The sequence below is a fragment of the Pristiophorus japonicus genome, chromosome 2, assembly GCF_044704955.1.
Source record: "Pristiophorus japonicus isolate sPriJap1 chromosome 2, sPriJap1.hap1, whole genome shotgun sequence".
NCBI classification, from domain to species: Eukaryota; Metazoa; Chordata; class Chondrichthyes; family Pristiophoridae; genus Pristiophorus; species Pristiophorus japonicus.
Genome location: NC_091978.1, coordinates 232,460,759 through 232,474,335, shown reverse-complemented (window position 1 = coordinate 232,474,335; position 13,577 = coordinate 232,460,759). Strand labels below are relative to the sequence as shown.

General features: G+C 40.3%; 1 protein-coding gene across 1 annotated transcript in view; it reads right to left on the bottom strand.

Annotated features, from left to right (window-relative positions):
- wdfy3 (WD repeat and FYVE domain containing 3) overlaps positions 1-13,577 on the bottom strand; it is a 690,816-nt gene that overhangs the window by 49,088 nt on the left and 628,151 nt on the right. Inside the window, exons 57-60 of the mRNA XM_070871062.1 lie at positions 6,783-6,930; positions 5,853-6,007; positions 2,817-2,975; positions 496-675 (exon numbers count right to left, since the gene is read on the bottom strand). Coding sequence (XP_070727163.1) covers positions 496-675; positions 2,817-2,975; positions 5,853-6,007; positions 6,783-6,930 — 642 coding nt within the window. The remainder of the gene's footprint in view (positions 1-495; positions 676-2,816; positions 2,976-5,852; positions 6,008-6,782; positions 6,931-13,577) is intronic.

Genomic DNA, 13,577 nt, shown 5'->3' with positions numbered 1-13,577 from the left:
GCTACAAAATAAAACAGATACATAGCAATGCTTTAAAGTAACACTATTGATTATTTTTATTATTTAACTTTCCCGAGAGCAACTAGAATGGGCAATAAATGCTGGCCCTGCCAGCGCTGCCACATTCCGAGAAATAATTTTTTTAAAACTTCAGACAAAATACTACAAAAATTCCTTTACTGAGATCTGTATTATGAATACATTTCATTCTTGCAGAAAAATCTTTCAAAAAATATGAGTGGATCTCAGTTATTCCAGCAAAAGATCATTGCTTTGAATATGAATTACAAGAGAAATCTCGGGTATGTTGTTTAAGTGCGATTTCATTGACCTTCCTTGCCTTAGCCATTACTAATATTTAAGGTATCCATTTTATTATAAGATCAGAAAAGACTGCACAAAGACAGCAACTTTACATTGAACTTGAAGTTACTTACTACCAACCACAGTTTGCAAAGTATTTGAAGGAGGCCGGAATGCCATTCCAGTACTTACCGTTAATTCATTAATGCACAAAGCAGACACTGGTGCCCTGTGGCCTCGCAGCTGTGTGACAAAAGACAGCTTATTCAAATCCCAGATGATACATGTTCGATCTCGTGACCCACTAACAATTATGTGATAGGCTGATGAAGCAGTTAAACAAGTGAGTGCATCTGTATGCCCATGGAGTGCCTGAAATAGAGCAAAATTAGACATTATTGGTATTATACAACTTATTAAGCTTACTGCTGTAGAAGTGAATCACAAAGGCTCACGACGAAAGCAAAATACTGCGGATGCTAAAAATTTGAAATAAAAATAGAAAATGTCGTAAACACTCAGCAGGTCAGGCTGCACCTGCAGAGAGAGAAACAGAGTTAACGTTTTAGGTCAGTAGCCTTTCGTTAGAACTCAGTTCTTTAGTTTTGACAAATGGTCGACAACATGAAATATTAACTCTGTTTCTCTCTCCACTAATGCTGCCTGACCTGTTGAGTATTCCAGCATTTTCTGTTTTTATCATGAAGGCTCACAAGTTGTTTGGACTATTAAGCAGTTTTTTTTTTCTAATTTTTGTTCCCATGTGTGACAAATTTACAATAGCAAATTTGTAAAATAAATCCTTGACACAAAATATGTATATGCATGGACTGGAGGGATAGAACCATAGGTTGAGAATGAAGGTCCACTGGGGGAAGCTGCTAGAATCTGTTATGAGGGAAAGAGTGACTGAGTGCTTGAACAAATATAAGTTGATCAGAGAGCCTTGTAGAGGTTAAGTCATGTCTGTCTAAGCCAGTTGAATTTTTTAAGGAACACTCAAATCAGGTAGATAAGGAGATGTGTGTGATAGTGACATCGGGTGACAGGATGCAAGTTCTATAGTACTATGTGGCAGACATTTTTCCATCAGGAGGTAAGATTAGAGAATGTGTCGAGCCAAATCATTTCTTCACAATTCCTAGTGGCTGGTAAAACCAGTGTGCATTACAAAAGCATAATTGCTGGCATTTATCATTTACTATAAAATGTAGTACCGGTGCAAGATATCTGAAATGCTGCCAATTTCCTACATGCAACTCTATTCGCCTCACAAGTAAAGCAGGTGGTAGAAAAATCATAGAAATAGCCCATTTATAATACATTAAAAGTCATACACCTGCATGCCCTTGCTGACGACAAACCCTTACTTCTCATTAACTTTTTCAATATAAATGCCTATGTTCACATGTATAATGGAAACTGCCCAAGTAAACTTGTCACACTGTAATTACATTATCACAATGGAGGTGCTTTAGCAGGATGGTGTACATTATAGCATGACAAATTTGTATAGGTAGTTTCCATTGTAAATGTGAACACAGGAATTTATAATGGAAATATAAAGATAAGGACCGAATATATGATTTAAAAACAGGTATTGAATTGCATCTGCATACTCTGATCCAATTAATCCTCACACCCTAACCCCATTGTACCAGACGACTGTAACTGGTCTTGACTCTTTGTGTACAATGCCACAAGATATTGTCAAGCAATGCATTAAAAATCTTACTTGTGTCAAGTTTTTCCAATATTAATTTCATACATCCAAATTTATAATTCAAAATATCCAGCCTATACTGCAGAGAATCTATGATACTGCAAATATCTCATTTTCTTTGCTTCTCAAACTGTCCTAAGTTTTGCCAAACTAATTGGACCAAGGCATGCAGATGTAATTTAAAAACAAATGACAGAATTGGGGCTGAATTACATCTTAATGCCTTGGCCCAATTATCCCCTGGCCTCTATCCTTTCTTTCTCTAAAGACTAGATGGTCTTGAGTCCCCATGTGCAATCTTAGGGCAGATTGACTAGTTTTGAAACAAATTTCTGAAGGATGTTTATATCAATTTTATTCAAATGAATTTCCAATCAATCACAAAAGCATGAAATAACTAAACCATGATATAAACTATCTGCTCACAGGATCTTATTCGCTTAAAAGGGAAACTCATTACTAATGAGAACTTGACTTTTGAGGTCAGTTTAAAAAAAATAAATTGCTGTTTACAGCAGTATTCCATGGAGCTCTGCATGGATTTCTATTTCAGTGCCACATGGAGCACAGACTGGAGTGACACAAGTTTTCCATTTAATGGGGTCATTGGTCAACTGGATCTTTGAAGACTCATTGAGAGATTGCATTGTTTTCCCTTCAGTTTCCAGTGAGCAGTTGCTAATATTGAACGGACATTGATAAATAAACAAACAGAAACCATCAGCCCATACTGTACAGTATTGACCGAAAGTTACTATTATATAATACTGTACTTTATTATTTGAGTCACCTGTTTAAGGGTCAGAGCCTTTGCTTTTTCCTTGGAGGTACCCATCTCCCATGCACAGATCGTAGTACTTGTTCCTCCAGTAACAACCAACTTAGGGTTGGGACAAATTGTGCAGAAAATCTGTCCCCATTCACTCAGGCATTCGTATACTATCAAAGCCTATAAAGAAAATGGAAATTATACAACAGTAGGTGAAAGCACACCACACTAATGCAAATCTAATGTAAATTAAAATATACAAATTGAATGCTTTTAAGTCTCAAAAAAAATCTCTTGATCAGGACAATATTAATATAAGTAAACACAAAACAGATGCCAGCATTGGTTCAGTGATAGCATTCTCACCTCTGAATCAGAAGCTCACCCATTCAAGCCCCTCTCCAGGACTTGAGCACATAATCTAGGCTGACATTTCAGTGCAGTACTGAGCGTGTGTACTGTCCAAGGTGCAGACTTTTGGATGAGACATTAAACTGAGGGCTTATCTGCCCTCTCTAAAATATCCCATGGCAGTTTTCGAAGAAGAGCGGGGGGAGTTCTCCAAGTATCATGGCCGACACTAAAAACATCCCAATAATGGATAATCAAGGGGCTATAGGGAGGGAGGAACTTAATACAATCACTGTCACTAAAGTAGTAGTACTTGGTAAAATAATGGAACTAAAGGCGGTCAAGTCCCCTGGACCTGATGGCTTACATCCCAGGTTCTTAAAAAAAAGTGGTTGCGGAGATAGTGGATGCATTGGTTATGATCTACCAAAATTCCCTGGATTCTGGGGCGGTCCCAGCAGATTGGAAAATGGCAAATGTAATGCCCCTATTTAAAAAAGGAGGCAGACAAAAAGCAGGAAACTATAGAGCAGTTAGCCTAACATCTGTCATTGGGAAAATGCTGGAGTTCATTATTAAGGAAGCAGTAGCGGGACATTTGGAAAAGCATAATTCAATTAAACAGAGTCAGCATGGTTTTATGAAAGGGAAATCATGTTTGACAAATTTGCTGAAGGATGTAATGAGCAGGGTAGATAAGGGAGAAACCAGTGGAATGTGATGTATTTGGATTTCCAGAGGGCATTCGATAAGATGCCACATAAAAAGTTACTGAACAAGATAAAAGTTCACAGGTTTGGGGGTAGTATATTAGCATGGATAAAGGATTGGCTAACTAACAGAAAACAGAGAGTCGGGATAAATGGGTCATTTTCCGGTTGGCAAACTAGTTGGGTGCCGCAGGGATCGGTGCTGCGGCTTCAACTATTTGCAATCTATATTAATGACTTAGATGAAGGGACCGAGTGTAATGTTGGCAAGTTTGCTGATGATACAAAGATGGGTGGGAAAACAAATTTTGAGGAGGACGCAAAAAATCTGCAAAGGGATATAGACAGGCTAAGTGAGTGGACAAAAATTTGGCAGATGCGTTATGTGAGAAAATGAGATTTATCCACTTTGACAGAAAAAAATAAAAAAGCAAATTATAATTTAAATGAGGAAAATTGCAAAGTCCTGCAGTACAAAAATGAGTATGCAGGTACAGCAAGTATTCAGGAAGGCAAATGGAATGTTGTCCTTTATTGCAAGGGGGAGTGAGTATAAAAGTAGAGAAGTCCTGCTACAACTGTACAAGGTATTGGTGAGGCCATTCAGAGAAAGTTCACTAGGTTAATTCCGGAGATGAGGCGGTTGACTTATGAAGATAGGTTGAGTAGGTTGGGTCTATACTCATTGGAGTTCAGAAAAATGAGAGGTGATTTTATTGAAACATATAAGATAATGAGGGGGGCTGGACAAGATGGATGCAGAGAGGACATTTCCACTCATAGGGAAAACTAAAACTAGGGGACATAGGGCCCAAGTTTGCTCCTCCGGTTAAAACGGCGCACCTACCTGAGGTGCGCTGACTTTGTACACGAAAAACGGTGCCGAAAACTTACCTCGGTATTCTCCCCGCTCCTTGGAACATTGTAGGCCTTGGCATCGTGCAGCACAAGCAATGGGGGGCGGAGCCAGGTCCCTGCGCTGAAAACTGGGCCGGGACCTCTGCACATGCGTGCTAGAATGCGTGCGCATGTGCAGTAGCTCCTCGCCCCCAGAATCTCTGCGTGTGCTCTGCAGGCTGTGTGGGAGGAGCCCAAAGCACGCCACCCCTAGCCCTGGCCGAATGGGCTCCCTCAGCGGCGGCCAGAGTGTACAGAGCTTGCTATAGACTCTGTGCAACAATACCCAGCTGCTAGTGTTTTTCTGCAGTAAAGCTTTGCTGAAGGTAGGACTTCTATTTTTTATTTGTTTATTTATTTATTGATTATGTGGTCCTAAATTCTTGTTTGATTTACATTCAAGTTTACTCTTCATCTGCTTTCAAAAGGAATTCTGTAAAATAGTTTGGTTGAAACTCTTATTTACAAGACTTGCTAAAATGTATTTGCTAATTTACCAATCCATTTTTAATCTAGTTGTTTAGTGCTTTGTAAGTCTTGGTGCTAACTACAGGTCCTCTCAGCTTCCTTGTATTTTTTTATTTGTTATTGAATGCTTATGAATGGCAGATGTTAGAAAAAGATGAGTCTAGATAGGGTGTGAATGGCAGAATTACCAGCTGCCATGGAAAACACAGAGGAAAAAAAAATACATATGATCGGTGGGGGGGGGGGGGTTAAAAAAAAAAGGAAAGGGAGCAAAATATGGGAAAAGGTTATGGTTTATTGAATGGTGGAGCAGGCTCGAGGGGCCAAATGGCCTACTCCTGCTCCAATATCTTATGTGATGTTATATTCTTATATTTGTGGTAAATTATTTATTAATTCTTTAAATGCTAGCCATTGCTTGTCTACCGTCACACCTTTTAATGTAGTTTCCCAATCTACCTTAGCCAACTCGCCCCTCATACCTACGTAGTTTGCTTTGTTTAGATTTAAGACCCTAGTTTTGGATTTAACTAAATCACTTTCATTTTCAATTTAAAATTCTATCACATTATTTTTGAGAATAGTGTTATGTGGAATGAGTGCTGTATTTAATAAAGTTCTGGTCACATACCTTATCAGATTCGTAATTTGCAACTCTGCAACTGAGATCTGCATATCCCCAGGCAAATGTTTTGTTCCAACTCGGAGGAATCAGGACTTTGTTTTGTTCTACTGCGAGAACACCTTTATCTGTGAAAATGATCTGCCCCACTGGTTCCTTAAGTTCTGGAGAAAAAAAATGCTTATTAGGAGACACATTTTTGGCTAATGTCAGTATTGTGTTTTGGCATGAGAGATTTTGATGCAGGGTAAGTTGTATAATGCATAAAAAAGGAACAGCATGCTTTATAGTTCATACAAAGGCACAGCACTGAACTTTTAGCTGGGAGACCAGACCAAAAAATCCCCGTCATGTGTAACATTTGTATGCAGTCTTATTTGATGGAACGGGTCACATTCCCCTGTTGGATCAACCAAGGAGCACACTAAACTGTAAATGGGGTGTGATGAAAAAAAACTAATATTTAATCTCTGGGACCAATTGGATGCAAAATCTCCATCTACTGGCTTTTAAGAGTCCTATGTGCAATAGGGTTTAGACAGTCTCAATCCAGCTTCTGGCATGCAGGAATCTCACGGAAGAGATACTACAGGCTAGTGCAGCAAATGGAAAATGTCACACTGATGCAGTTGGGCTCACACATTTCAAAAGTAAATTGGAAAGTTTGCAAAGGACAATGCCAGACATGGAATATGTTTGTTAAAAAAACAATTATTGTAATAAGCAAGACACTATAAAAGCCAACACAACACAACACAGGGTAGATTCTGGCTAATTTTATATCTGGCTATGAAAATTATTGTAAAAGTTATATTTATCAGTGGTCACATTTAAATTTAAATACAATTAAATTTGAGCCTCTTTCAAACAGAAATACATTACTGGCTACCCTTAACTGACAATTCTCACAAAATGTGAGCAATTTCTAACAGCTGTCACCTTTAACAGGTGTCAAAGATGGTCTGAGATTATCCAAATGATGAAAGAAGATCTTGTCGGTGGCACAGCTCACAGAAGTCGGTACACCAGAAGATTCCCCATTAATCCGGCTACGGGCTCGTTTTGGTGGATGAGGTTTTTTGAATAGCTGTAAAGAATGAATAGAAGTGTGTGTTAAAACACATTAAACTACATTTAGTTTCATTACTGCTATATTTTTACATCTTTTCTACATTTCTTACTCAAGATTAGTTTGGGTCTGAAATTTTAGGTGACTCTCACGGGCAAGTCTCAACTTCCATAGCTTCGAAAGTGTCTACCCTGGTCTTGAGATCTAGGAAAGCTTTTGGTAATATGCCCATGATAATGAAACACGAAAACACATCTATTAAATATTTTTAAGTTACTGGAATTTATCTCTCTTCAAAGCAGTAGAATATTACCTCAGATTTTTTATTCAATTTCATTAAAATAGCAATCAACAAGCAAATAAACTAACAAGGCTTACATTAGAAAGCCTATTATCGAAAGCTTTGAGTGGAATAAAAATAGTTGGAATCTAATGCAAAACCAAACTTTCATACATAAATATAGAAACATAGAAAATAGGAGCAGTAGTAGGCCATTTGGCCCTTCTAGCCTGCACCGCCATTCAATATGATCATGGCTGATCCTCTATCTCAACAACATATTCCCGTTTTTTTCCCCATACCCCTTCAATCCTTTTGTGTCGAGAAATTTATCTATCTCCTTCTTAAATATATTCGGTGACTTGGCCTTCACAGCCTTCTGTGGTAGAGAATTCCACAGGTTCACCACCCTCTGAGTGAAGAAATTTCTCCTCATCTCAGTCCTAAATTTCCTACCCCGTATCCTGAGACTGTGACCCCTTGTTCGAGATTTCCCAGCCAGGGGAAACATCCTCCATCCAGACTGTCCAGCCCGGTCAGAATTTTATACATTTCAATGAGAGTCCCTCTCATTCTTCTAAACTCTAGTGAATACAGGCCTAGTCGACCCAATCTCTCCTCATATGACAGTCCTGCCATCGCAAGAATTAGTCTGGTGAACCTTTGTTGCACTCCTGCTATGGCAAGTATATCTTTTCTTAGGTAAGGAGATCAAAACTGCACACGATACTCCAGGTGTGGTCTCACCAAGGCCTTGTATAACTGTAGTAAGACATCCTTGTTCATGTACTCAAATCCTCTTGCAATGAAGGCCAACATACCATTTACCTTCCTAACTGCTTGCTGCACCTGCATGTTTGCTTTCAATGACTGCTGTACAAGGACACCCAGGTTCCTTTGCACATCGACATTTCCCAAGCTATCACCATTTAAATAAAACTATATATTTATGTTTTTCTTACCAAAGTGGATAACTTCACATTTATCCACATTATACTGCTTCTGCCATGTGTTTGCCCACTCACTCAACCTATCTAAAGCACCTTGCAGCATCTTTTCATCCTCCTCACAACCCCATCTAGTTTTGTGTCGTCAGCAAACTTGGAAATATTACATTTGGTTCCCTCATCCAAATCATTTATATATATTGTGAATAGCTGGGGCCCAAGCACTGATCCCTGTTGTACCCCACTAGTCACTGTCCACCACCCCGAAAAATATCCGTTTATTCCTACTCTGTTTCCTGTCAGTTAACCAATTTTGAATCCATTTTTTGTATATTACCCCCAATCATATGTGCTTAATTTTGCACACTAACCTCTTATGTGGGACTTAATCAAAGGCCTTCTGAAAATCCAAATACACTACATCCACTGGTTCTCCCTTATCTATTCCATTTGTTACATCCTCAAAAAACTCCAGTAGGTTTGTCAAACACGATTTTCCTTTCATAAATCCATGTTGACTTTATCTAATCCTGTTGATATTTTCTAAGTGTCCCATTATCACATCCTTTATAATAGACTCAAGCATTTTCCCCACTACTGATGTTAGGCTAACCGGTCTGTAGTTCCCTGTTTTCTCTCTCCCTCCTTTTTTAAATAGTGGGGTTACAGGGAAGGTGGATCAACCGTGGCTAACAAGGGTAATTAAGGATAGTGTTAAATCCAAGGAAGAGGCATATAAATTGGCCAGAAAAAGCAGCAAACCTGAGGACTGGGAGAATTTTGTAATACAGCAGGAGGACAAAGGGTTTAATTAGGAGGGGGAAAACAGAGTATGAGAGGAAGCTTGCTGGGAACATAAAAACTGACTGCAAAAGCTTCTACAGATATGTGAAGAGAAAAAGATTAATGAAGACAAATGTAAGTCCCTTGCAGTCAGATTCAGGTGAATTTATAATGGGGAACAAAGAAATGGCAGACCAGTTGAACAAATACTTTGGTTCTGTTTTCACGAAGAAAGACACAAATAACCTTCCGGAAATACTAGGGGACCGAGGGTCTAGTGAGAAGGAGGAACTGAAGGATATCCTTATAAATGCGGGAAATTGTGTTAGGGAAATTGATGGGATTGAAGGCCGATAAATCCCCGGGGCCTGATAGTCTGCATCCCAGAGTACTTAAGGAAGTGGCCCTAGAAATAGTGGACGCATTGGCGATCATTTTCCAACAGTCTATCGACTGTGGATCAGTTCCTATGGACTGGAGGGTAGCTAATGTAACACCACTGTTTAAAAAAGGAGGGAGAGAGAAAACGGGTAATTATAGACTGGTTAGCCTGACATCAGTAGTAGGGAAAATGTTGAAATCAATTATTAGAGATGTATCAGCAGTGACAGGATCGATCCAAGCCAGCATGGATTTATGAAAGGGAAATTCATGCTTGACAAATCTTCTGGAATTCTTTGAGGATGTAACTAGTAGAGTGGACAAGGGAGAACCAGTGGATGTGGTGTATTTGGACTTTCAAAAGGCTTTTGACAAGGTCCCGCACAAGAGATTGGTGTGCAAAATCAAAGCACATGGTATTGGGGGTAATGTACTGACGTGGATGGAGAACTGGTTGGCAGACAGGAAGCAGAGAGTCGGGATAAACGGGTCCTTTTCAGAATGGCAGGCAGTGACTAATGGAGAATCCCAGCTCTTTACAATATACATTAATGATTTAGATGAAGGAATTGAGTGTAATATCTCTAAGTTTGCAGATGACACTAAACTGGGTGGCGGTATGAGCTGTGAGGAGGACACTAAAAGGCTGCAGGTGACTTGGACAGGTTAGGTGAGTGGGCAAATGCATGGCAGATACAGTATAATGTGGATAAATGTGAGGTTATCCACTTTGAGGGCAAAAACATGAAGTCAGATTATCTGAATGGTGGCAGATTAGGAAAGGGGGAGGTGCAACGAGACCTGGGTATCATGGTTCATCAGTCATTGAAAGTTGGCATGCAGGTACAGCAGGCGGTGAAGAAGGCAAATTGTATGTTGGCCTTCATAGCTAGGGGATTTGAGTATAGGAGCAGGGAGGTCTTACTGCAGTTGTACAGGGCCTTGGTGCGGTCTCACCTGGATTATTGTGTTCAGTTTTGGTCTCCTAATCTGAGGAAGGACGCTCTTGCTATTGAGGGAGTGCAGCGAAGATTCAGTTGACCGATTCCCGGGATGCAGGACTGATATATGAGGAGAGACTGGATTAACTGGGCTTTATACACTGGAGTTTAAAAGGATGAAAGGGGATCTCATAGAAACTTACAAGATTCTGACGGGACTGGACAGGTTAGATGCAGGAAGAATGTTCCCGATGATGGGGAAGTCCAGAATCAGGGGACAGAGTCTTAGGATAAGGGGTAGGCCATTTAGAACTGAGATGATAACCCAAGTAATAACTTCACGGTGGGGTGGACAATAATCAAGGGAATAATGGAGGCATGTGAAAAAGGAACGGCAGTAATCATGGGGGATTTTAACCTACATATCGATTGGTCAAATCAAATTGCACGGGATAGCCTTAAAGAGGAATTCATAGAATGCATACGGGATTGTTTCTTAGAACAGTATGTTACAGAACCGACAAGGGAGCAAGCTATCTTAGATCTGGTCCTGTGTAATGAGACAGGAATAATAAACGATCTCCGAGTAAAAGATCCTCTCGGAATAAGTGATCACACTATGGTTGAATTTGGAATACAGATTGAGGGTGAGGAAGTAGTGTCTCAAACGAGCGTACTATGCTTAAACAAAGGGGACTATAGTGGGATGAGAGCCGAGTTGGTTAAAGTAGACTGGGAACACAGACTAAACGGTGGCACAATTGAGGAACAGTGGAGGACTTTTAAGGAGCTCTTTCATAGTGCTCAACAAAAATATATTCCAGCGAAAAAGAAGGGCGGTAAGAGAAGGGATAACCAGCCGTGGATAACCAAGGAAATAAAGGAGAGTATCAAATTAAAAACCAATGCGTATAAGGTGGCCAAGGTTAGTGGGAAACGAGAAGATTGGGAAAATTTTAAACGACAGCAAAGAATGACTAAGAAAGCAATAAAGAAAGGAAAAATAGATTACGAAAGTAAACTTGCGCAAAACATAAAAACAGATAATAAAAGCTTTTACCGATATATAAAACGGAAAAGAGTGTCTAAAGTAAATGTTGAACCCTTAGAAAATGAGAAGGGGGATTTAATAATGGGAAATGTGGAAATGGCTGAGACCTTAAACAATTATTTTGCTTCGGTCTTCACAGTGGAAGACACAAAAACCATGCCAAAAACTGCTGGTCACGGGAATATGGGAAGGGAGGACCTTGAGATAATCACTATCACTAGGGGGGTAGTGCTGGACAGGCTAATGGGACTCAACCTAGACAAGTCCCCTGGTCCTGATGAAATGCATCCCAGGGTATTAAAAGAGATGGCGGAAGTTATAGCAGATGCATTCGTTATAATCTACCAAAATTCTCTGGTCTCTGGGGAGGTACCAGCGGATTGGAAAGCAGCTAATGTAACGCCTCTGTTTAAAAAAGGGGGCAGACAAAAGGCAGGTAACTATAGGCCAGTTAGTTGAACATCTGTAGTGGGGAAAATGCTTGAAGCTATCATTAAGGAAGAAATAGCGGGACATCTAGATAGGAATAGTGCAATCAAGCAGACGCAACATGGATTCATGAAGGGGAAATCATGTTTAACTAATTTACTGGAATTCTTTGAGGATATAACGAGCATGGTGTTAGAGGTGTACCGATGGATGTGGTGTATTTAGATTTCCAAAAGGCATTCGAAAAGGTGCCACACAAAAGTTTACTGCAGAAGATAAAGGTGCGTAGAGTCAGAGGAAATGTATTTGCATGGATAGAGAATTGGCTGGCTAACAGAAAGCAGAGAGTCGGGATAAATGGGTCCTTTTCGGGTTGGAAATCGGTGGTGAGTGGTGTGCCACAGGGATCGGTGCTGGGACCACAACTGTTTACAATATACATAGATGACCTGGAAGAGGGGACAGAGTGTAGTGTAACAAAATTTGCAGATGACACAAAGATTAGTGGGAAAGCGGGTTGTGTAGAGGACACAGAGAGGCTGCAAAGAGATTTAGATAGGTTAAGCGAATGGGCTAAGGTTTGGCAGATGGAATACAATGTCGGAAAATGTGAGGTCATCCACCTTGGAAAAAAAAACAGTAAAAGGGAATATTATTTGAATGGGGAGAAATTACAACATGCAGCGGTGCAGAGGGACTTGGGGGTCCTTGTGCATGAATCCCAAAAAGATAGTTTGCAGGTGCAGCAGGTAATCAGGAAGGCGAATTAAATGTTGGCCTTCATTGCGAGAGGGATGGAGTACAAAAGCAGGGAGGTCCTGCTGCAACTGTACAGGGTATTGGTGAAGCCACACCTGGAGTACTGCATGCAGTTTTGGTCACCTTACTTAAGGAAGGATGTACTAGCTTTGGAGGGGGTACAGAGACGATTCACTAGGCTGATTACGGAGATGAGGGGGTTACCTTATGATGAGAGATTGAGTAGACTGGGTCTTTACTTGTTGGAGTTCAGAAGGATGAGGGGTGATCTTATAGAAACATTTAAAATAATGAAAGGGAAAGTTAAGATAGAGGCAGAGAGGTTGTTTCCACTGGTCGGGGAGACTAGAACTAGGGGGCACAGCCTCAAAATACGGGGGAGCCAATTTAAAACCGAGTTGAGAAGGAATTTCTTCTCCCAGAGGGTTGTGAATCTGTGGAATTCTCTGCCCAAGGAAGCAGTTGAGGCTAGCTCATTGAATGTATTCAAATCACAGATAGATAGATTTATAACCAATAAGGGTATTAAGGGTTATGGGGAGCGAGCAGGTAAGTGGAGCTGAGTCCACGGCCAGATCAGCCATGATCTTGTTGAATGGCAGAGCAGGCTCGAGGGGCTAGATGGCCTACTCCTGTTCCTAATTCTTATTCTTATGTTCTAATATTCTTCACACAGAGAGTTGTCAACCTGTGGAATTCCCTAGCGCAGAGAGTTGCTGATGCCAGTTCATTGGATATATTCAAGAGGGAGTTAGATATGGCCTTTATGGCTAAGGGGATCAAGGGGTATGGAGAGAAAGCAGGAAAGGGGTACCGAGGGAGTGATCAGCCATGATCTTATTGAATGGTGGTGCAGGCTCGAGTGGCCGAATGGTCTACTCCTGTACCTATTTCCTATGTTTCTACATTTGCCACCCTCCAATCTGCAGGAACTGTTCCATAATCTATAGAATTTTGGAAGATGACAACCAATACATCCACTATTTCCATGGCTACCTCTTTTAGTACTCTGGGATGCAGGTTATCAGGCCCTGGGGATTTATCGGCCCTCAGTCTTATTAGTTTCTCCAGCATTATTTTCTTACCAATAATCA